General features: G+C 55.3%; 1 protein-coding gene across 2 annotated transcripts in view; it reads left to right on the forward strand.

Moving 5' to 3' along the window:
* Positions 1-21,957, forward strand: part of MYO1F (myosin IF) — a 49,167-nt gene that overhangs the window by 25,378 nt on the left and 1,832 nt on the right. For both annotated transcript variants that reach the window (XM_050934427.1, XM_050934426.1), the window contains 23 exons: positions 636-723; positions 1,339-1,428; positions 2,492-2,623; positions 3,078-3,212; positions 5,470-5,602; positions 6,129-6,325; positions 7,170-7,250; positions 7,906-7,992; positions 8,484-8,570; positions 9,166-9,333; positions 10,224-10,309; positions 11,185-11,266; positions 11,355-11,461; positions 12,414-12,512; positions 12,695-12,839; positions 14,064-14,178; positions 15,362-15,531; positions 16,113-16,258; positions 16,762-16,908; positions 17,376-17,524; positions 18,344-18,427; positions 19,462-19,663; positions 20,297-20,463. In XM_050934427.1, coding sequence (XP_050790384.1) covers positions 636-723; positions 1,339-1,428; positions 2,492-2,623; positions 3,078-3,212; positions 5,470-5,602; positions 6,129-6,325; positions 7,170-7,250; positions 7,906-7,992; positions 8,484-8,570; positions 9,166-9,333; positions 10,224-10,309; positions 11,185-11,266; positions 11,355-11,461; positions 12,414-12,512; positions 12,695-12,839; positions 14,064-14,178; positions 15,362-15,531; positions 16,113-16,258; positions 16,762-16,908; positions 17,376-17,524; positions 18,344-18,427; positions 19,462-19,663; positions 20,297-20,463 — 2,897 coding nt within the window. The remainder of the gene's footprint in view (positions 1-635; positions 724-1,338; positions 1,429-2,491; positions 2,624-3,077; positions 3,213-5,469; positions 5,603-6,128; positions 6,326-7,169; positions 7,251-7,905; positions 7,993-8,483; positions 8,571-9,165; positions 9,334-10,223; positions 10,310-11,184; positions 11,267-11,354; positions 11,462-12,413; positions 12,513-12,694; positions 12,840-14,063; positions 14,179-15,361; positions 15,532-16,112; positions 16,259-16,761; positions 16,909-17,375; positions 17,525-18,343; positions 18,428-19,461; positions 19,664-20,296; positions 20,464-21,957) is intronic.

The raw sequence follows: 21,957 nt of genomic DNA on the forward strand, positions 1-21,957 counted from the left end.
GGAATCTCATCACCCACCTTCCGCAGGGATGTGCAGCCATGATTCCACATCGCTACACACCTCCGCTCCCCCTTCACTGCAGCACCGGGCACAGGGACCAGGAAGAACTATTCAAGTCAAAACTGGACCACCCTCCTGTACCCAGCAGGAGCTCCCCTTCTGCAGACACGGAGAGAATACAGAAGGGTCTCCGAGTTATAAAATTATGTATCATTCGTATTGCACTAGGCAGAGGCCTCAAGGGTGATCTGGCCCCCTGTTGTGCTGGGCACTGCACAGAAAGAGCAAGAGACGGTCCCTGTACCACTGCGGATTAGCCACTGAGCCAACGAGGCCTGTGCCCAGAGGCCCCGTCCAACTGGGGGGTGGGGCCTGGAAAAATGGACACCCCCCCGCACATGGACCCCCTCCCTGGCAGGAGCACCGGAGGGCGAGGGTCACTGCAGGTGGAAGGGGTGGGGAGGGCCCCCACCCTGGTTTTGGTCCAGAGCCCCACAAAAGCGTAATCTGCCTCTGAGACCCACAGCAGGCTAAGGGGTCAGTGAAACCTCCATCGGGGCAGTGATTCTCTCTGGAAACGTAGACACTGGGCAGGTTATTTCACTTCCCCCTGTTTTGTTTGAATGTTTCTGCAGTGGGGAAAGCGGGGCTGGAAAAACGGTGGCAGCCAAATACATTATGGGCTACATTTCCAAAGTGTCCGGAGGTGGAGAGAAAGTGCAGGTACGGCTCCCTCTGCAGCCCAGGCTCTCTCTGAGCCTCTCTCTACTCATCTTCTCATCACTCTTGTTCCCCATTTCGCCCACCTCGCTCCAGCCCTTCCTTCCCTCCCACCCACTTTCCTAGGTTTGAAGCGTTTTTCTCTCTGCCAGAGGGCAGCTCCTCCTTCCCCGTCTCCTGCAGCTCCTCAGCTCTCCCCGTGGGCTGAGATCACACTAGGTTAGCCTGGGAAAGGTGATGACATACCAGGCACCAGACCACGCTTCCTCTTCTAACCCCGCCCTGCATGCTCTGAGCTGGCAATGCCTGCCCTGCTCTAATCCAGGACTTGGCACTTCCAAACCAACCGCTCCCAGCCAAGATCCGGCAGTGCCCGCACACACACCAAGAAAGAGCTGGCAGTGCCTGCCGTATGCCAGCCTGACATGGAGCAATGCCCTTCCATCCTACCAAACCTGCTCCAAGCCAAGAGCTGGCAGTAGTCCCCCGCCCCTAACCTGTGCAGTGCCACATTGCCAGCTTTCTGGTAGCCCTTTGCCACTGCACCTCAACAAGCTGCGACTAGTCCCCCGTGAGCCAACGGGTCCGCCCCGATCTCTGACTTGCTGTAATCCTCAGCACGTGAAAGACATCATCCTGCAGTCCAACCCTCTGCTGGAAGCCTTTGGGAACGCCAAAACCGTCCGGAACAACAACTCCAGCCGATTTGTAAGTCTCCGGGGCCAGATTTCACTGCTGGTCAGTCCCAGGGAGGGGTGTGCAGAATGGGAGATGTGATCGTCCCATGGGAGCCACTGGTATCCGCAAAAAGAACGGGAGTCCTTGTGGCACCTTACAGACTAACAGATTTATTTGAACATAAGCTTTCGTGGGCTAGAACCTACTTCATCAGATGTAGCCCACAAATCATATGCTCAAATACATTTCTTAGTCTCTCAGGTGCCACAAGGATGCCTGTTCTTTTTGCAGATACAGACTAACACAGCTGCTACTCTGAAACTGGTGTCTGGCTCGTTCCTGCTGCCCTCCCATCCCCTGGGGATTTTGCAAGTCTGACAGGGACAGAGCTGGCCTGAAGCACAAGCAAAGCAAGTGGCTTCTTGGGGCCCTTCTCCAGGCTGCATGTGCCATCTTGGAATCCCACAGACTGGTTTATATCCCTCTCCACCACTGGGACTCATCGTCAGAGCCCCATACTCCCACCAGCATGGCTCAGTTCCCCATTCCAGCAGCACGGACTCTTGCTCGGTTCACTGGCCATTGGCAGGCTGGCTCTGGATAGGGAAAGGGTGTGGGCGGTGCAGCCTGGAACGGGACAGTGTTTGTAGGAAGGACCTAACTAGGCACTGCCGTTGTGGAGCGTCAGCACCTATCAGAGCTGGGCCCCAGATGAGGGGAAGGAAAGATAACGCTTCAGGGGACAGGAAGAGAGTCAGAGATGAGAGGACCCAAAAAGAAAGACCTTCCCCTGTGTCCTGTAAGTTGTTATTATTTGTTTTATGGTAGCACCTAGAAGCCCCAATCAGGAGTGAAAAGCTGGCATAATGGTGCTGTACATACATGTAATTAAAGACAGACCCTGCCCCAGAAAGCTGCCAGGGACAGGAGACAGCAGGTGCGAGGAAGAGAAACATGCTGAGGCCTGGGAGGAGGCGGGAGAGACTCCCACAGACAGGGTGGGGGTCCCTAAAATGAGACCGCCCAGCCTCTGGCTGATTCCCAGGGAACCGCAGCCCTGCAGCCTCACGGCTGAAATGTCTTCGCTCGGCAGGGGAAATACTTTGAAATCCAGTTCAGCCGGGGCGGCGAGCCGGATGGAGGGAAGATCTCCAACTTCCTGCTGGAGAAATCCAGGGTAGTGAACCAGAATGAGAACGAGAGGAACTTTCACATCTACTACCAGGTACCCTGACAAACCCGGGCACCAGGGGGATCTGGTGCTGCGTGGGGCCCACGGGGGTCAAGTGGATGTGTGTGTGTGAACAGGAGTGTGAACACGGCTGAGTGTGAATGTGCGTATCAGCATGGGAGTGCATGACTAAGAATGTGTGTGTGGGGGCGAGTATGTGAACGTGCACATGCATTCATGTGGGCATCGTCATGTGTGCAAATGGACATGCCTGTGTATTGGCATCCGTGCCTGGAAAGGAGCGAGCGTGCCCCTATGCTTTCACACTGGTGCGTCTGTCGCAGAATTGCGCCCTAGAGCGGCTGATAGGCCTGGGTTTCTGGCTGAGCAGGAGACGGCACTCCAAGGGGGGACAGACAGCCCCAGGCTGCAGAGCAGGGGAACCCCGAGGGGCCGGTTCATTTCCAGGAGCTGCCCCCAGCCCTGCATTCTTCCCCTTTGCCGGCAGCTCATTGAAGGGGCCTCCCAGGAGCAGCAGCAGAACCTGGGGATCATGACCCCCGATTATTACTACTACCTGAACCAGTCCGAAACCTACAAGGTGGACGACACTGATGACCGAAACGACTTCCACGAGACCATGGTGAGTGGCCCGTGTGCGGAGGGTGCTCATAGTGGGACATGTGGGCATGTTAGAATGTGGCTCTTACCTGAGCTGTACGTTTTGGGCTGATCTGACCTGGCCCAGCTTGTGGATGAAAACGGGATTGAGCTTCAAGAAGGCAGCTCTTTGTGCCCCGTCTTCTGCCGCTCCTGAGGCCCTCCGGCCCCGTATCCCAGAGGAACTGGCTGGAGTGGAAAGAAAGGGCTGGACATTCAGGTGGGAACCGTGGCAACCTGCCTGCAGCCACATGCCGGATAACGGCTCCTCAACCGGACAGGCTAACGGGGCTGGCCCTCCCGCACGGTACAGGGTATGTGCGGAGAGCCCGCAGACAGGTTGGGCGCCCCGAGTGCCCTCTCAGAAATGGGTGGGGATCTGGCCAGCTACCCAGTCTCTGAACCAGTGGTGCCGCCATCCTGTATTATTTTCCCAGCATTCCCATAGCACCCAAAAGCCGCCCTTAGGGCAGGGGTGGGCAAACTTTTTGGCCTGAGGGCCACATCTGGGTATGGAAATTGTATGGTGGCCATGAATGCTCATGAAATTGGGGGATCGGGGTGTGCGAGGGGGTGAGGGCTCTGGCTGGGGGTGTGGGCTCTGGGGTGGGGCCAGAAATGAGGAGTTCAGGGTATGGGAAGGGACTCCGGTCTGGGGTGGGGGGATGCCAGAAGGGGTGCAGGCTCTGGCTGGGAGTGCGGGCTCTGGGGTGAGGTTGGGGATGAGGGGTTCGGGGTGCAGGAGGGTGCTCCGGGCTGGGACCAAGGGGTTTGGAGGGCAGGAGGGGGATCAGAGCTGGGGCAGGGGGTTGGGGCACAGGAGCGGGTCAGAGGTACAGGCTCTGGGCAACGCTTACCTCAAGCAGCTCCCAGAAGCAGCGGCATGTCCCTTCTCCGGCTCCTAGGTGGAGGCACAGCCAGACAGCTCTGTGCGCTGCACCTTCCAAAGGCTCTGCCCCTGCAGCTCCCATTGGCCGCAGTTCCTGACCAATGGGAACTGCGGGGCTGCGCTTGGGATGGGGGCAGTATGCGGAGTCCCTTGGCTGCCCCTTCACATAGAAGTCAGAGTAGGGACATGCCTCTGCTTCCAGGAGCTGTGTGGAGCCACAGCACATGTGGAGCAGGGAAAGCCCCCAACGCCGCTCCCCGGCGAGAGCTCGAGGGCCAGATTAAAATGTCTGAAGGGCCGGATGCGGCCCCTGGGTCATAGTTTGCCCCCCCTTGCCTTAGCAGCAAAGCTGCCAAGGGCCTCCAAGGTCAACACAGCCACATATGTTTAGGAACACAAGATCGGAAGGGACGTCCTGGGTCACTGGTCCTGTCCTCTGCTGTCGTGGGCCACCTCGTCCCATTCATAAATGTATCAAGATCCATCTTAACACCAGCTAGGTTTTCTGTGTGAGGCAGATTCCCTGGATCCCAGGCTGTTTTCTACACGTGCTTGGTCCTGTCTGCTCTGCGTGTGCAGGAATGAGCCCCTGGCACTTTTTGGATGAGGAGTGTCCTCTCCCAATGTTAACCAACCATTACTGCGCAGGGTGCTACCTGCCACCTCGTTGCTGTCTTCCCACCCCAGAGGTGGCTGCTTTTCAGTAGCGCTGTCTGTTTGGTGGTAGATTGATACAGCAGGGTTGCTTGTGTCCAGGTTTCACTATGTCCTGGAAGTGGATGTGGCTTTCTTTTAGGGCAGGGGTCAGCAACCTTTCAGAAGTGGTGTGCCGCGTCTTCATTTATTCACTCTAATTTAAGGTTTCGCGTGCCAGTAATACATTTTAACCTTTTTAGAAGGTCTCTTTCTATAAGTCTATAATATATAACGAAACTATTGTTGTATGTAAAGTAAATAAGTTTTTTTAAATGTTTAAGGAACTTCATTTAAAATTAAATCAAAATGCAGAATCTCCCGGACCAGTGGCCAGGACCCGGGCAGTGTGAGTGCCACTGAAAATCAGCTCGCGTGCTGCCTTTGGTTGCCATAGATTGCCTACCCCTGTTCTAGGGCAACAGTTCTGAAAGTGCAGACGTGTCTAAAACCCTTGGAAGTTCTGCAGGACATTCCAAATGTTTTTGTTGTCAACAAAAATTCATTCTTTTTTTTTTTGGCTGAATATTCCATTTCAGAAATGTTCACGGTGGATTTATTTTTGCTGGTGCCTTTAATTTTCCAAATCTTCCCAAAATAAGTTTACAGCCATAATACCAGGGACACAGGCTGAAGGGATGCTTTCTCTGCCCTCTAGAACGCCATGCAGGTGATAGGCATCGCCAGAGAGGACCAGAGGCTGGTGTTACAGATCGTGGCTGGAATCCTGCACCTGGGCAACATTAACTTCCGAGAACAGGGCAACTATGCCCAGGTGGAGAATCCTGACCGTGAGTACCATCACCTGAATCCATCCCCCCCGGGAAAGGGCCAGCAGAGAAGACTAGGAGATGACTGAATGGGCAGATTTTCACCCAGTGTCAGGGCAGATAAGCAGCTTACAATATTCAGGCTGGATTTAAAGCTGGCCTGTTTAGTTCATGAGATCAAGCGGAGGTGCTTCTAACAATGCTTTGGAATTATTTGCAAATTCCTTACACAACAGGTCTCAAAGCACAATACAGACATGGCTGTGCATCACTGTCCCCGTTTTAGAGATGGGGCAATTGAGGAACAGAGAGAGGAAGTGAATTGGCTAGTGGTACTCAGCAGGACATCGGTAGAGCCAGGAATAGGACTCAGGAGTCCTGGCACACAGGACCCCTGCTCTAACCACTAGACCACAGCCACCCCTTGTCCATGGGGGCATGGCTGATCTGGGGAACAACAGACCCTGTTCACTAACAGCAGAGGGAGGGAGTTGTATGGGCTGATGGGGTGTCTAGAGACACCCTGACTTTCACTCCCTGTGTGCAGTGCTGGCCTTCCCCGCCTACCTGCTGGGGATTGATAAGGACAGGCTCAATGACAAGATCACCAGCAGGAAGATGGACAGCAAGTGGGGTGGCCGGTCAGAGTCGATCAACGTGACCCTGAACGTGGAGCAGGCATCCTACACCCGCGATGCCCTGGCCAAAGGGCTCTACTCGCGGGTTTTTGACTTCCTTGTGGAGGTGAGGGTCGTGCCCCAAGCTACTCGGGTTAACCAGAGCCTGTGGGTCCCTGGCTCTGTGTGAAATCTCTTCTGTGGCTGTTCCCAGGTCCTGGCTAGGAATCTGGGGGAGATCAGCCCCCAGGATAGGATGCTGCTTGGAGATTGGGTCTCATCTACCCAGGGGTGGTTACAGGCTTCCCATCTCACCAGCCCTGGGTCCAGCAGCAGCTGCCTGAAGAGACCCATGGCCAGGGTTCCCCAAAGTCTCCCACCCGCAAACTGCTCCAGCACTTGAGGGGAAGGCAGAGGATGTGATGGTCCTTCCTGTCTGAGTATGGGGCAGGGCTTCTGGCTGGCACTCAGACACCAAGGATATAGATAGATAGATGGATGGGTGTATGAGGGAGGGTGGGTGGGTAGATAGATAGAAGGATGGGGATGGGGATGGATAGGTAGATAGATGTGTATGGGGGTGGACAGATAGATAGATCCACCCTCCAACACACTTGGGATTAGCAGCTGCGAACGGTGTGTTGAACTGTGACGAAGAGGACGTGTCTGACTTAGATTTGACATTCTCCACTGGGTCCGATGTCCCTGGGGCCAGAGCAGCCACTGTGACTGCCTCTCGTTTTAGGTGCGATGTGAGTAAGGGACAGGATTTGGCTTTAGCCAGGGTTCCTCTCCCTTCCTCCAGGGCCAGAGCCAGGGTCAGCCCACGCACAAGAGCCGTGCGGCCAGAAAGACACAGTGCAACATGTCGGAGAACTAGACCTCCTGGTGCTGAAGCTTCTCCCTGTGCCTCTCCCCCTTCTCTCTCTCTCTCGCTCGCTCACTCCCTGTCTCCGTTTCTTCCCCTGCAGTCCATTAACAGGGCCATGCAGAAGCCCAATGAGGAGTACAGTATCGGGGTGCTGGATATCTACGGCTTTGAAATATTCCAGGTACTTGTTACACTTGAACGCAGGTGCCGGCTCCCCCCACCCATAGGGCACAGTCACGCTGTGCAGAACAGTTGAGAGGGAAAGGGGGGGTTCCCCTAGACTGCCAAGAGGGGTTCCCCGATGCAGAACCCAAAGGTACCTCCCTTCCAGAGTCACTTTTTCCCCACTAAGCCTTTTTCCTCTCCCTCCACCTGCCACCCCACTCCCCTGGCTCCATCTTGGCACCCCTCAAAATGCTGGGCTCCTCCTCGGGGGTCCCCTGTTTTGGGGACTGATCTGTGTTGGCCTGTGAGTCTGCCCCACAGCTGTATAACACCCAGTTCTGCACGGACCAGCCTGCCAGCTGCCTCTCCTGGTGCCCATCCTCCCCACTGACCAGCCCTGGAGCCAGTGGCCATGGACCTAGATCTCCAGGCCAGTGTCTCCCCTTGCAGGCCAGCTGGGGTGCTAACTACCTGGCCTTGCAGTGCCACTGGGACCCACCAGCCCGGAGAGGGAGAGCCCCAAGCTGGGACTGGCTGTTCTCACGGGGAGCCCCCTGCAGAATACCCCATAAGACCCAACAGGAGCGACCCAGGAGCAGCACGGTGTGAGTCAGGGGAGCTGACCTCCCAGCTGGAATCTCACTATTTCTTTCTCCTTTATAACTCTATAGAAAAACGGCTTTGAACAATTCTGTATTAACTTTGTGAATGAGAAGCTGCAGCAGATCTTTATAGAGCTGACCCTTAAAGCGGAGCAGGTATGGTGCACACCGGGGCAAAGCGTTGTGGGGCAGGGGAGAGCGGAGACAGGCCTGTTAAGGTTGGAGGTTCTGAAATCAGGTGATTTTATGCAAACGAGCTAGTGCTCTGTTTGCATAATCGTGCATATGCATTACCTCATTTGCATGTGGCCTTTTCTTTCCCCCCTGGCAGAGTGTAGGGAAACAGAGAGGAGGGGGCTGTTAGGTGCTTGGCCCTTTTGCAAAGCAGGTGCTTCAGCACGGCTGTAGGAACTTCACCTGAGGCCCCCACTCCTGAAAATCTTGGCCCAAAGGTTCTGAATGCGTCTGCAGCAAGCCCAAGGCCCAGAGACAATTTTGCTCCTGTGCATAAAAGACAGGCAAGCATTTTGCTCCCCAGGAAGGAAACTGCCCCCCTCCCACATCAGCCTGTGCCCCAGCTGTGGGTTCCAAAGCTCCATCCTTGCCTTGCACAGCTGGATCAACTGGGCCTCGCTTGTCTGTTCTAGGAAGAGTATGTGCAGGAGGGGATCAAGTGGACCCCGATCCAGTATTTCAATAACAAAGTGGTGTGTGACCTGATAGAGAACAAGCTGGTAAGAGAGGGGAGTTCTGCAGTCCTTCCTGGTGGGGGGCAGTGCGGGCTATGGGCTCCATCCCTGAAGAAGGTGCTTGACCCACTGGGTTCTGAAGGGGACTGAAACCCCTGGGCAGTGTTCAGCTGCAGAACGGCAGCACTGCACAGGGAAAGAGCCAGCGCTGGGGAGCGACTTTGTTCCCCACCTGCTCTGCATAAGGGGTTAATTCGTTTGACCTGAGTGGAGAGTAACCCCATATCAGCGGGTGGCTGGACTGAATGGGCCAAAGCTTGGCACTGGGATTAGCCCAGCAGGGCTGCCCAGAGGATTCAGGGGGCCTGGGGCAAAGTAATTTCGGGGGCCCCTTCCATAAAAAAAAGTTGCAATATTATAGAATACTATATTCTCATGGGGGCCCCTGCAGGATCCAGGGCCTGGGGCAAATTGCCCCACTTGCCCCCGCTCTGGGCAGCCCTGTGGCCCAGCATTCAGACAGTCCCTGACACTGCGCTACCTGCATTCCCTGCACTGCTTCTGGCAGTCACCCAGGTTTGCAGGTCAGTGATGCAGCGAACACCAGGCCCCTCATCCACGTTCCTACCCTTTCTCCCAGAATCCTCCTGGGATCATGAGTGTCCTCGATGACGTCTGTGCCACCATGCACGCAACGGGGGAAGGAGCGGACCAGACCCTCTTGCAGAAGCTCCAGGCAGCAGTGGGAACTCACGAGCACTTTAACAGCTGGAACTCGGGCTTTGTAATCCACCACTATGCAGGCAAGGTATATTGCATGGATGCAGGGCCTAGCGCCATGGCACACGGGCACCCACACGAGCACCCGGCATGGATCCCTGTCCGCTCATGCTGCACGTAATCCTATGGGAGTACACACACATCACATGGACACAGCCGCATACCCCAGGGATCCCTGGGTGTATGCACGGAATGGGTAGGAAGGGCGGTCTAGCAGAGGAGCTCTTAGGGGCTGACCTTCTGTTCTGTGTTTGTTCAGCACCTAGTGCAGTGGGGTCCCGGTCCACGAGTGGGCTCCGAGGTGCTACGATAATACAACTAATAATACATAGGGCACTGGGCTAGGGCTAAGGACACCTGGGTTCAGTTGTGCCTCTGTCACAGGCCCCATGGGTGAATCCCTGGAACTACCCTGTACCTCTGTTCTCCATCTGTAAAATGGGAATAGCACCCCCCTAGGTCACAGGGGTCAGGTGTGATGCAGGTATGATGGTGCTGAGGACCAGGAAAGTGCCTAGAGAGAGACAATGATGCACATGGGTTGCATGGATAATGTACAACTATCGCATTGATTCCCGTGTGGATAGGCACCGTATGGACACATGCAGTTATTACTGCTCCGGATTCATAGGCTGCATTTAGTCAGGCACCTCGGCAGACATCTGGCATCAGAGGCACTTGTACCAGATCGTCCTGTCAGGGAGCACTCCCCACAAACAAGCTGCAGACCCAGAATGACCCGAGGGAAACACGGGAGGGATAACTCGGAACAAATGCAAGACATATGCGACCTGCTCATGGGACGTTTGACGGCAAACGTGTGTTTCTTCCAAAGCGCCGGTCGTTGCAGCTCATGCAACCAGTTGATCTGGTCTGCAGAGGACCCTCCCCGGGCTGATTTCTGACTTTTCCTTCCAGGTCTCCTATGACGTGAATGGCTTTTGCGAACGGAACCGGGACGTGCTTTTCACCGACCTGATTGAGCTCATGCAGAGCAGCGAACAGTGAGTGCCGCACTGGCCATGTAGCCAGGCCCATCACAGGTGTCTTCTCAAAGTTCCTGCCCTGAGTTCTGTCTAAGTGCAGCCTCCGAAAATGCCTGAGCGTAGGGTGACCAGACGTCCTGACCAATCTTTGTCCTGGTATTTCGCTCCCCTGGCAGCACTCGTCTTTTTTTTTTTTGCTCCACCGTCGAACCCCCACACCCACATGTCCCGATATTTTCTTCCTCTCATCTGGTCACCCTACCTGAGTGCAAACTGCTGAGACGAGCCGGAGAAACAAGCCCAACTCCACTCGGTGAGCCCTGTCCCGACAGGGAGAAGGACAGGACAGGGCTGTGACACCTCCCTACCCGCAGGGTGGAGCCCGGCCTTCCCAGTGGCTTTCTCTCCCCACTGTCTCCCACGCAGCCCTTTCCCAGAGCTTAATTGAGCGTAACCCTTTGCTGGCCTAGGACAAAGTAGTGCTCCAGCCCCCTGGGTTGTACGCTGGCCTGTTGCACAGCAGCTCTCAGGGATCAGGGAAGCACGTCCCCTTTACATGCAGCATCGTACCAGCCCATTAAGGGAGCAGAGTGTGAGGGGCTCATCTTCCTGGGGTGCATCAGCTATTAGCTAGTGTAGGAACCAGGACGCTGGACTGGATGGACCAGTGGTTTGGTCTGGTAGCACAGCTCCTATCTTCCTGCTGCTGGTCAGCCCTGTTGGGAAAATTCGGGGTAAAATTCAGCCCTGGTGTAAACAGGTGCGGCTCCCATGAACTTCAGCATCATCTGCGCCTGCCCGAGCCAGAGCTGAAATGAGTTCCTTGGCGGGGAGCTCAGAGCCTCAGTGAGTGCGCGGCGGTTTCACACTGCTGACTGTTTTCTGCCTTTTAGTGCTTTCATCCGGATGCTTTTCCCGGAAAAACTAGATGCCGACAAGAAGGGTCGACCGACCACAGCCAGCTCCAAGATCAAGGTACGGGAGGAGGTTACGGGAGAGCTTCTCGCTTCCCTCGGGGAGCCGGTGAGACTGTTAACACTGTCGACGTCGGTCTTTCCAACAGAAACAGGCCAATGACCTGGTGAACACCCTCATGAAATGCACGCCACACTACATCCGCTGCATCAAACCCAACGAGACCAAGAGACCCAAGGACTGGGAGGAAAGCAGGTGAGAGAGGCCTTCGCTGTTCATTGCTTACATTAAAAGTAGCGCCTAGTGGGCCCATTGCGCATGGAGCTGCACATACACATCGTGAGAGAGAGTCCCTGCCCCAAAGAGCTGATGGTCTAAACAGAGGGTAGGAGGGGAGACACCTTCCCCAAGATCTCAGAGGAGCTCAACAGGAATGGCAGCTGGGTCTCCTGCATCACACACCAGTGCCTCTACCCACTAGGCAAGACTGCTCCTCATTGCGAGTGTGTGAGGAAGAAGCCAAAGATTCATTACTAGGCAGCGCCAGGGGACTGCCCGCAGATCCAGGCCATGGTTCAAGGCAGAAAAAACGTTTGTCTGCAAACAAGGTCCTGACCACTTTGATGGGGGTCGGGCATTTCATCTGTTCAGGCGCTTTGGACAATCCCACTATCCTCCTCTTTAGGAGCCTAATTACCTTTATAATCCTGGCCCCTGTGAGCCGAAATGTAATTGAAAATGAGTCACTTCTGAAAAAAGGCCTTGCACTCCTAAGTCCCTGAAGCCCTTTTGAAAATGTCACATGAGGTTTTTTTCCATCTCTTGTTTCTGTGATTCCAAACAGGGTTAATTAATAATAGTGAGTAATCATTATTGAATACTTAGCTTTTATACAGCGCTTGTCATCAGCAGATCTCAAAGCTTTTACAGAGCGGGAAACTGAGGCACACAGCTGTGACGTGACTTGTCTGCAGTCACCCAGCAGGCCAGGTTAAGTGTAACTTTCGTGCAAATACTCACATATACTCCTCCACACATGCACATGATCCCACTCCCACACCTTCAAGTACATGCCCACCCACCTCACACATACATTGCCAGCAAGATTCAGCAAAATCCAGGTGGCCGCCCTCCAGTCCGAGAGTCCGTCCATAGGGCGCGTCAGTCACCTGTGTTGAGCGTCTCTCTTCCCCTCATTACTTTGCAGGGTGAAGCACCAAGTGGAATATCTGGGGCTGAAAGAGAACATCCGCGTACGCAGGGCAGGATTTGCCTATCGACGGGTCTTTCACAAGTTTCTACAAAGGTAAGGCCATCTCTGTGAGTGCTGGAGGGACCCCCGAGCAGTGCACTCTGCCATTGCGCCAGGAATCAGTGCAGCTAGATCCTCACCTGGCCTGGGAGCTCCAGAGAGGACCTCTTGTTTCTGAAGGCATCTGAGCTGCGGTCACCGAAAGTCTGTCAGCTAACATGCCCCTTTCCCGGCAGGTATGCCATCCTGACGGCAGAGACGTGGCCGTGCTGGCGCGGGGACGAGCGCCAGGGCGTGCAGCACTTGCTGCGGTCGGTTAACATGGACGCCGACCAGTATCAGATGGGCCGGAGCAAGGTCTTTGTCAAGAACCCAGAATCAGTAAGTGGCCCTGCTCCTGCCCATCTCCCCTAAGACCGGAACTGCCTGCTGCAATGTGGGTTCACCCATTGCCCCCAAGGATTATCAAGGATTCCAGGCAGGGCAATGGATGTGCTTAGCAGCCCCCATAAAATCACCCAGCTCCATCCAGCACAGATGCCAGAAGGGGTAGCAGGTCACCAGGCATCACCACGAAATTGGGGCAAAGTAGGGTGACCAGATGTCCCGATTTTATAGGGACAGTCCCAATATTCAGGGCATTTTCTTATATAGGGACCTATTATCCCCCACCCCTGTCCCGATTTTTCACACATGCTATCTGGTCGGTGTAGGCAAAGGGCCTCCTGCTGGTTGTCTGTGACTCTGTGTTGCTCTCTCACAGGGCTGCCCTGCAGCTAATGAGCTGAACTTCAGCGGAAGGGATCTAGGGCAGGGGTAGGCAACCTATGGCCCGTGTGCCGAAGGCGGCACAGGAGCTGATTTTCAGTGGCACTCACACTGCCCAGGTCCTGGCCACCAGTCTGGGGGGCTCTGCATTTTAATTTAATTTTAAATGAAGCTTCTTAAACATTTTTAAAACCTTCTTTACTTTCCATACAACAATAGTTTAGTTATATATTATAAACTTATAGAAAGAGACCTTCTAAAAACGTTAAAATGTGTTACTGGTTCGCGAAACCTTAAATCACAGTGAATAAATGAAGACTTGGCACAGCACTTCTGAAAGGTTGCTGACCCCTGATCTAGGGAATGACAGCATTTCCAAGAGAGGCGTGTTCAGCAGAGAGCTCCTGGGCTCGTTAATTTGGGGGTAAACACCCAGCATTAGAGGGTGTAAAAAAACATAAACCGAATCAGTGTCAAATGTTTTCACCAATTTCCCCAGCCTTCGGCTCACGGGGGCTCGGCTGATGGGTAGAAGGGAGGAGGCTTTGGGGAGCCTGCCCTTCTGATTCCTCACCCCCGTGGGGAATGAAGAAAATTGGGTGCAGCCCCCCTAAAGTCAACTTGGTGTCCTCTCTCATCCAGTGCAACCTAGAGGGAGTTATAGCTCAGACCGAGAGGGGTTTAGATGAGATCGAAACCTGTCTGTCCGTCTTTCTCCTCAAACCATTTCTGCAGCCCCTAAGGAGAGCACAGGTTGGCTCTGTCTTGCGACCCCACCTCTGCATAGGTCTTGCTGGGTCTCACGTTCCCTGCGTGTTTGTGTTTTGCTGCCACCAGCTCTTTCTGCTGGAGGAGATGCGGGAGCGGAAGTTTGATGGCTTTGCCCGAGTTATCCAGAAGGCCTGGCGGAAGCACATCGCCATCCGGAAGTACGAACAGATGCGAGAGGAAGGTAAGAGAGCCGAGAGCTGCGCCAGCAGACCCAGGCCGGGAGGTTCTGTGGAGACACTGAGCAGGGAGCTGATACAACCTGGGGTAAAGTGCATGTACCCCGGCTGGCATGCCATCTTCTCGCCTGCTGGATTGCGCAGGGCAGAGCAGCTGGGGAGCCGTTCGAGGGGGGCGGGGAAGCAGGCAGGGCACAAAAGTAGCTCTTGCCAATGTTTACAATGGCTTTTTCATAAATTTTAGTTTAAAAAGCAACATATCTAGCATTTGGGGGACTGGGATGCAGAACTCCTGGGTTCTATTCCTGGCTGTGGGTCTGATATGAGAGAAGTGGGAAGCAGGACTCCTGGGTTCTATTCCCAGCTCTGGGAGAATGTGTGGCCCAGGGGTTAGAATAGCGGGGACTGGGTGGTAGGACACCTGGGTTCTATTCTGCCTCTGAGAGGAAGAAAGGTAGAGGATTTAGAGCAGTGGAATGTGGGAGGCAGGAATCCTCAGCTCTTTTACAAGCTTTCCGTGATTTCCTCTGTGTTTTTGAGCAAGCCACTTATTTCTCCATGCCGCTGTTTCCCCTGGGGTGTCATGAAGCTTGATTAATTAATAAATGTTTGCAACATAATATGGAAGCGCAGGGTATTCCTACTTGTACTACTAATACCACTGGAAATGTTTACTAATACTCTCAAATTGTGCATGCCAAAAGCGAAAGGAGATATACAAGCACCTAAAATAATGGTGCAAAGAAGGCCAGGCATGCAGTCCCATTCACCCCATTCCACAACACAAGCATTAGAGGGCAGTGAGTGTCATTAAAAGTTTACAAACTTCGAACAGCTAAAAGAAAGCACTTTATGTGATGTATAATTAACCTGTGGAACTTGCTGCTGCATGACGTTATTGAGACAAGCAGCTCAGTAAGATGGGACATTTATATGACTAAGAATAGCATTTTCAGTTAGAATAGCTAGGACAAAAATCTCATGAGCTATAAATGCTCAGGCTTCAGGGCATACACTGGGGGTCAGGAAGATATGTCCACCCTCCAGATATAGGGTTGCACAGCGAAGTATTCTGTGGAGTTTTAACGCTGTCCTCTGAAAGCCTCCAACATGGGGACAACATACCTGCCTGGACGGGCCACTGACCCGCTCTGCGACTGACTCTTGTTGCTGTGTGTCCCTGCCCAGCTTCCCACATCCTGTACAATTTCAAGGAAAGGAGGAAGAACAGCATCAACCGGAATTTTGTGGGCGATTATCTGGGCATGGAGGACAGGCCTGAGCTGCGTCAATTCATGGGGAAGAGGGAGCGGATAGACTTCGCTGACTCGATCACCAAGTATGACCGGAGATTCAAGGTAAACGGACTTGTCCGGGGTGGGCAGGGATGGGGCGGGGAACGGGATTCCTCCTCCGCACCCAGGGGCAGGTGCTGAGAGATTCCTCTGGGAAAGGGAAAGGCAAATCCCAGACTGCGCTGTAGGGACGGGAGATCTCCTTCTTTATAGTCCTCTCAAGGGCCCTGCTGTCGATGAGATCCCATACTCATTCCTCCGGCAGGGCTGCGGTCAGTCAGGTCCCAGATGTGTCCATTGCTCCCTGCCTGGGAGCTGGAAGCCACTCGGTTTTTAAAGGCATCGCATGAAAATGGGATCTGCTTACCCCTGCCCAGACAGAAACACAGAGAGATTTTGGAGGGGCCTGGGGGCGGGGTGGGAATTCTCCCCTTCTGAAGTCTGCAGACTGACTGGTTTAACCACCCCTGCCGCAGCGATGACCCCAAAGTGCTGACCTCCCCTCCCCAGCTTTGCCCGCTGTTGCCCTGGGGTCACCGATGCTGCTCCCTGTGAGATGTGGTGATTGACTCCCCAGGGTTGGCCCGGGCTCCTCCCGCTGGCACTCGCCTCCCCTAACACTGCTGCCCCATCTCTCCACCCAGCCCATCAAGCGTGACTTCATCCTGACCCCCAAGTACTTCTACCTGATTGGCCGCGAGAAGGTCAAGAAGGGTCCCGAGAAAGGCCAGATCAAGGAGGTGCTGAAGAAGAAGGTGGAGATCCAGGCCATCTGCAGAGTCTCCCTCAGGTGACCCCGGCAGCTGGCAGGGCCCCTAGTAGCCTGGATCTCGCCCACTCCCCAGTCATCTGCAAGGTCCTGGGACCACAAACGTGGGTCTGGTTGCATGTGGGCATAGTGACTTCTCCCCTAGGAGTCCTCAGCTTTACCCCCCACAACCAGGGAACCAACCCACTGCTATCGCCTCAGCCCTCTAGGCACCCAGCTCAACTACTCCTACCAATGCCCCGGGCCCTCAGCATGGCGTGCATTGGTGGGCTGGCTCTCCTGCTGTCCCCCAGTCTCTCTTCTTCCTGGTGGAGGTGAAGACGTCACAGACCGGGCTGGGGGTGCAAGGAAGGGGTTGCATGGGAAGGCCCCAGGCAAAGCATCACATTCCGTGGACAGCTTTACAAATCAGCAGCTCCCTGGCCCTTGTGATCTCCAGATGGGTCCGGGTGGCCTCCAGCCAGCCCTAGGGTTCCTCCCAGCTGGGCTCTGACGCCCTCTTCTCTGGTTCTTTGTCTGGCCAGCACGAGGCAGGACGACTTCTTCATCCTCCACGAGGAGGAAGCCGACAGCTTCCTGGAGTCCATCTTTAAGACAGAGCTCATCAGCCTGCTGTGCAAACGCTACGAGGAGCTGACCCAGCGCAAGCTGCAGCTCAGCTTCGCTGACACGTGAGCGGCAGTGGGGCTCCTGGGGGAGGGAAGGCGGGGGCAGCCGGGGCCGATCTGCCGCTCGGCTCCACCTATTGGAGAGCCCTGTGTTCCCAGCGCTGAGAGGAGCATGGGGGCTACTGGTTAGAGTGGGGCGGGGGGATTGGGAGACAGGACTCCTGGGTTCTATCCCCAGCCCTGAGACGGGAGTGGGGGCTAGTGGTGAGAGTGGGGGTGGGATTGGAAGGCAGGACTCCTGGGTTCTGTCCCCAGCCCTCAGAGGGGCATGAGATTGTAGACTGGCTGGTGGGGGAGGTCATTAGTTTAGTCTGGGGGCTCTGTTGAGAGTAGTGGGTAGTTAGGAGAAGACTGTGACCCTGATTTGTCAAGTTCAGTGGCACTAGGGCTTTTAAAGCAAAGATCCCCCACAGGTGGTGGGGCCCTGGTTGGACCCTGAGCCCTGACAGCCTTTCTCCCCACTTGCTCAGACTACAGTTCCGGGTGAAGAAGGCAGGGTGGGGTGGAGGCGGCACACGCAGCATAACGTTCCTGAGGGGCCAGGGCGACGTGGCCGTCTTCAAAGCAGGAGGCAAGACCCTGACGGTCAGCATCGGGGACGGGCTCCCCAAGAACTCCAGTGAGTGTCGGCGGTGGGTCCTTTGCCCTCGGGGGGTGGGGAAGGGGGCTGTTCTGTCGAGGTTCACCCAGAGGATGGTGGCTCTTCTGCGCCCTGGTCTTTGTTGTACCGAGCGCGTGTACGGAACCAGGCCTGTTGCGCCCGGGATAAACACTGACTGCAAAATAAACAGGCCGTTCCGGCTGGGTGATGGCACCCCCCACTAACAGCAGCGCAGACCCACGCAGAAACCCGCTGCGAGCTGCGTTAGCAGGGGCTCCACTCAGCGCCTGGTGTCCTGCAATCTCCAGTTGTGGGGTCAGGAAGCATGTCGCACAATTTGGGCTTCGGGACTCTGTCCCACGTGCTTAGAGTGGTTGGGGGGCAGGGCGCCTGGGTTCTATCCCCAGCTCTGGGAGGGGAGTGATGTCTAGTGGTTAGAGTGGGTGGGCTTGGGAAGCAGGACACCTGGATTCTGTCCTCAGCTCTGGGAAAGGAGTGATGTCTAGTGGTTAGAGTAGTGGGGACAGGGAGGCAGGACACCTGGGTTCTATCCCCAGCTCTGGAAGGGGAGTGGGGTTGTAAAATGGCTGGTGAGGGGGTCATTATTTTAGTCTGGGGTCTGTGTGGACAGTGGAGTGGATTTTCCCCTCTGCTGACTGTGAAAGGGGGACGTGCCGCCCAGGGGCAGCAGTGCAGCTTACTTGGTGAGTTAGGAGGTGGAGGAATGGAAGGTTTTACTGGCCCACCATGGTTTGCAATGAGCCAAATATGGACCAATGACACCCTAATGAGCCTGGGCCCAGCCCCTATCCACCCTGCTCTCTTTTGTCCCAACAGAGCCCACTAAGAAAGGAATCCAGAAGAGCAGAGGCCACCACAAGCAACCGGCGCCTTCCAGAAATGCCCCACAAGCCCCAAGAGGTGAGGCGGACAAAACCAAAGGGGGGCCCTGCCTCAGGGGCCATGTGAGAGCCAAGCCGCACTCTGGGAAGCCTGCTGAGTCGATGGCGACCCCAGAACCCCCAAGGAGACAGGGGGTCCTGTAGCCCAGCTGGAAGTTACCGTCCAGGGCTGTGAAGCTGTGTCCGTTCCAGCCGGGACATCAGGGCTTGTGGCTCTATGCAAGGTCCCCTGCACCCTGAGAACCTGACCCCTCGGGGCTACCAGTCACCTGGGGGTGCTCAGGGGCCATCCCCTGGCAAACCTTCAGTGGGGGGTGGGCGCAGGAATGAATGGCTCCAGGGACTGAGACGGGGATAGATAAGTTTTGCTTCTTGGCACCCAAAGTTGCCACCATCTGACGGCTCTTCAGTGGCACGTGTGAAATGAGTTGCTAGTTCTCAGACCAGCCCCTGTTGAGCAGGTATCCCTGTCACAAAAAAAAACTGTCTCAGCTGGTTCTGGCTGGCAGGCCTGGAGCCAGTCTCCGTGGAGGGGCCAGGCTGTGGTTACGGATGCTGAGCTCCCTTCTGCGCCCTACGGAGCCCAGGTCAGAGGTGGCAATTTACCTGGAATTGTTCCTCTTTAGTGGAGAACAAGAGGGCTGCCTCCAGTGATGTGGATTCAGCCCCAAAGTTCACATTAAAGGGTCCAGATTGGGCAAAGGCACGTCAGCAGAGCCCCCCACCCCCATTTCGGAGGTGCACTGAGTGTCCACGGAGGGGTTAATCCAAGTTCCAAGTCAAAGAATGGAATCAGAGAAGATTAGGGTTGGAAGAGACCTCAGGAGGTCATCTAGTCCTGGCTTTACCTTTTCAGATGGAAAAGGCAGCGGGCCCAATGGCCAGGAGCCCCTGGATTGGGAATCAGGACAACCGGAATCTAGTCCTGGCTTGGCCACTGACTCAGATTCCCTGCCTGGGAAATGGGCTACATAAGGCTGCAGATGACACCGGCTGAATGGGTGGATGTGAAGTATTTCAGGGTAACCGATCCCCGTCCGGTGGTTCTTTCAGGGACCTGCAGGAACGGCACTGCCCAGTTCCCCCGTAATGACAACCGACAGCGGGAGCAGATGTACACCAGGACCCAGAAACAGGCACAGGGGCCTCCTGCCGCCATGCTGCCTAAGCAGGGCGTGAGCCGCAGGACCAGGGCAAGACCCCCCTCAGAGCAAAATTTGGAGTTCCTGAATGTGCCCGACCAAGGGGTGGCAGGGTAGGTGTTGCGAAAGTCGGGCCTTTCTGCGCCAGCCGGTTAGAGAGACTGCGTGCTACCAATGCCACTCCCAGGGTTCTCCCTCACCTTGGAGCTGGGACATTTTCTCTCCTTTTTCTAATCAGTTCCCTCCTGCTGCATCCAGCTGGGCGCAGCCTGCCCATTCATCACGGTGGGGGAGATCAGCAGCACCTCTCCAGCACCTGGCTGTGTGACATTGCAGAGAGGAGCCAAGAGGAAGAGGCTGTTTAGACAGAGAGATTCTGTCACATCCTTCTCCCCTGCAGCTCTACCCCCCGGGCGGTGACCCTACCAGTGCCCATGCAGCCCAGGAATGGGAGACCTGGAGGAAAGTCGAGACAGTGGCACTAGGGAATAAACAAAGAGCGCTCTAACCTGTGTGCCCCTCTGGAAAGCCTCTGTCCCTGTTGGAATGCTCGGGGTCAGGTTTGGGGGGCCGGGGGGTCTGGGGAATCCACCCACAGGAGCTTGTGACCCTCCTGCCCTTGGAAGGGAAAGGGACCCTGCTCTCCGTGCTGGGTCCCCACTGCCCTGTTCCCGTCGCGTTCTGCTGCTGCACGACCCCTGCGCGGCTCGCGCTGAGCAGGGGCCTTTTGTTCTTTGCTCCTCCAGCATGCAGAGGAAAAGAAGCATCAACCAGCGGCCCCCTCCGGCAAGACGTCCCAAGCCCCAGCCCAAGGTCACCGGCCCGCGCTGCCAAGCACTGTATCAGTACATTGGGCAAGACGTGGATGAGCTCAGCTTCAACATCGGTGACGTCATTGACATCCTGCTGGAAGGTATGTATGAGGTACCTGCTGCGGCCCCCCACCCCGTCTCATACACCTGAGCAGGGGCTGGCAGTGCAGCCTAGCAGGCGGAGGGGTGTAAGGAAAGGAGAGGAGTCTATGGACACAGCAGCCCTGCCTTGCTGTAGCCTCCTTCCGCCTCTGCAAGCTGGGCTGCCAGGGGGTCAGAAGGTGTCTCTGGGGCTGATTGGCCTCGTCCTCGTTTCTTTAGAGGTCACTCCTGCCCTGGGTCTGGGCTACACACAAGCCATCAGCAGGGATGTCCAAAGAGCGTGGGATCCTGCTCGGTGCTGTTTGCTCAACGCAGGTGGTCTTGGCATGAGGACGTGGCTCTGTCAGCTAGCTGGGACACCCTCTTCCCTGTCCCGTGTGGCCTTTTCTCAGGGCGATGGGACATGACACCCTTTTTGGCTGCCCGCTCTAGCGGCTTTGTATGGTTCTCGGACTCTCTGGGAGCCTTTTCCATGGCTTAGTTGCTTAAGAACCTCTCAATAAGCCCCTTAGGAACATTTCATCTCAATTGTCCTCTGCCATCAGGACTTCAGTGCCAGCCACTTGTGCTCTCATGAGCAACACGTTATTCGTTGTACCGTCCGGCTGGTTTATCCTTAGTATATCTGTGTGTGCCTGGCAGGTTAATGCAGCACCGGCACTTCGCCTTTCGCTGCACAGTCATAAAGCAGAGGAGACATCCACCACATGGCGTGGGTTGGATCCTTATGTTGGGCACGTTCCAAAGGCTTCCTCTCCTCCCACCAAAGCATTGGCCTGAGGATTAGCTGCTTCACCTCACAATCACGTGAGAGACTGCTGTCTAGGTAAAGGAACGTGGACACAGCACCCAACAAAATATCGTTAAACTGGGTTACGGTGGAGGATATGGGTCACCTGCAGATGCGTGCCTCAGATGGACAAAAAGACTAAAGAACCAAAATGAAGAATCAAGACCGAAGAACTTAGCAGAAGCACGGAACCTGTTTGCAGAGGCTGAAAAATTTAATGGAGCCATCGGGTGCAGCCATCAGGGAGGATTTCCGTCTCAGGGTCCCCGATGCCCTTCGTACCAGCCATATTGAATGCCTATTCACTTGTTCAGGAGTGGGACCCTCAGAGGACAAGCAGAGCAACCCTGGCTTCCTGCCTCTGACCGAGGAAAATCCACCTGCTGAATTGTCATGTACAATCATCTTTCCCGTGTTGTGGTCATGGAATTAACACACGATGTTGGGGAAGTGTGAACTACCAAGGACAATATGACTTCCCCGGGGAGTCTGCTCATAGCCTCAGAGGCCTTTCTTTGCTCCCTGCGAGCCGCTGGGAGGCGTTGTTGATGATGTGTGCAGTTGTATTTCTGTACCTGGCTGGCAAGCAATCTGTTTGGAGATCATTTCACTCATCGATTTCTAAGGCCAGAAGGGATTGATACTATCCTGTCTTCTGACTTCCTGCATAACCCAGGCCAGAGCACTTCAATACAAGCCATAG

This window comes from Gopherus flavomarginatus, chromosome 24, assembly GCF_025201925.1.
Source record: "Gopherus flavomarginatus isolate rGopFla2 chromosome 24, rGopFla2.mat.asm, whole genome shotgun sequence".
NCBI classification, from domain to species: Eukaryota; Metazoa; Chordata; order Testudines; family Testudinidae; genus Gopherus; species Gopherus flavomarginatus.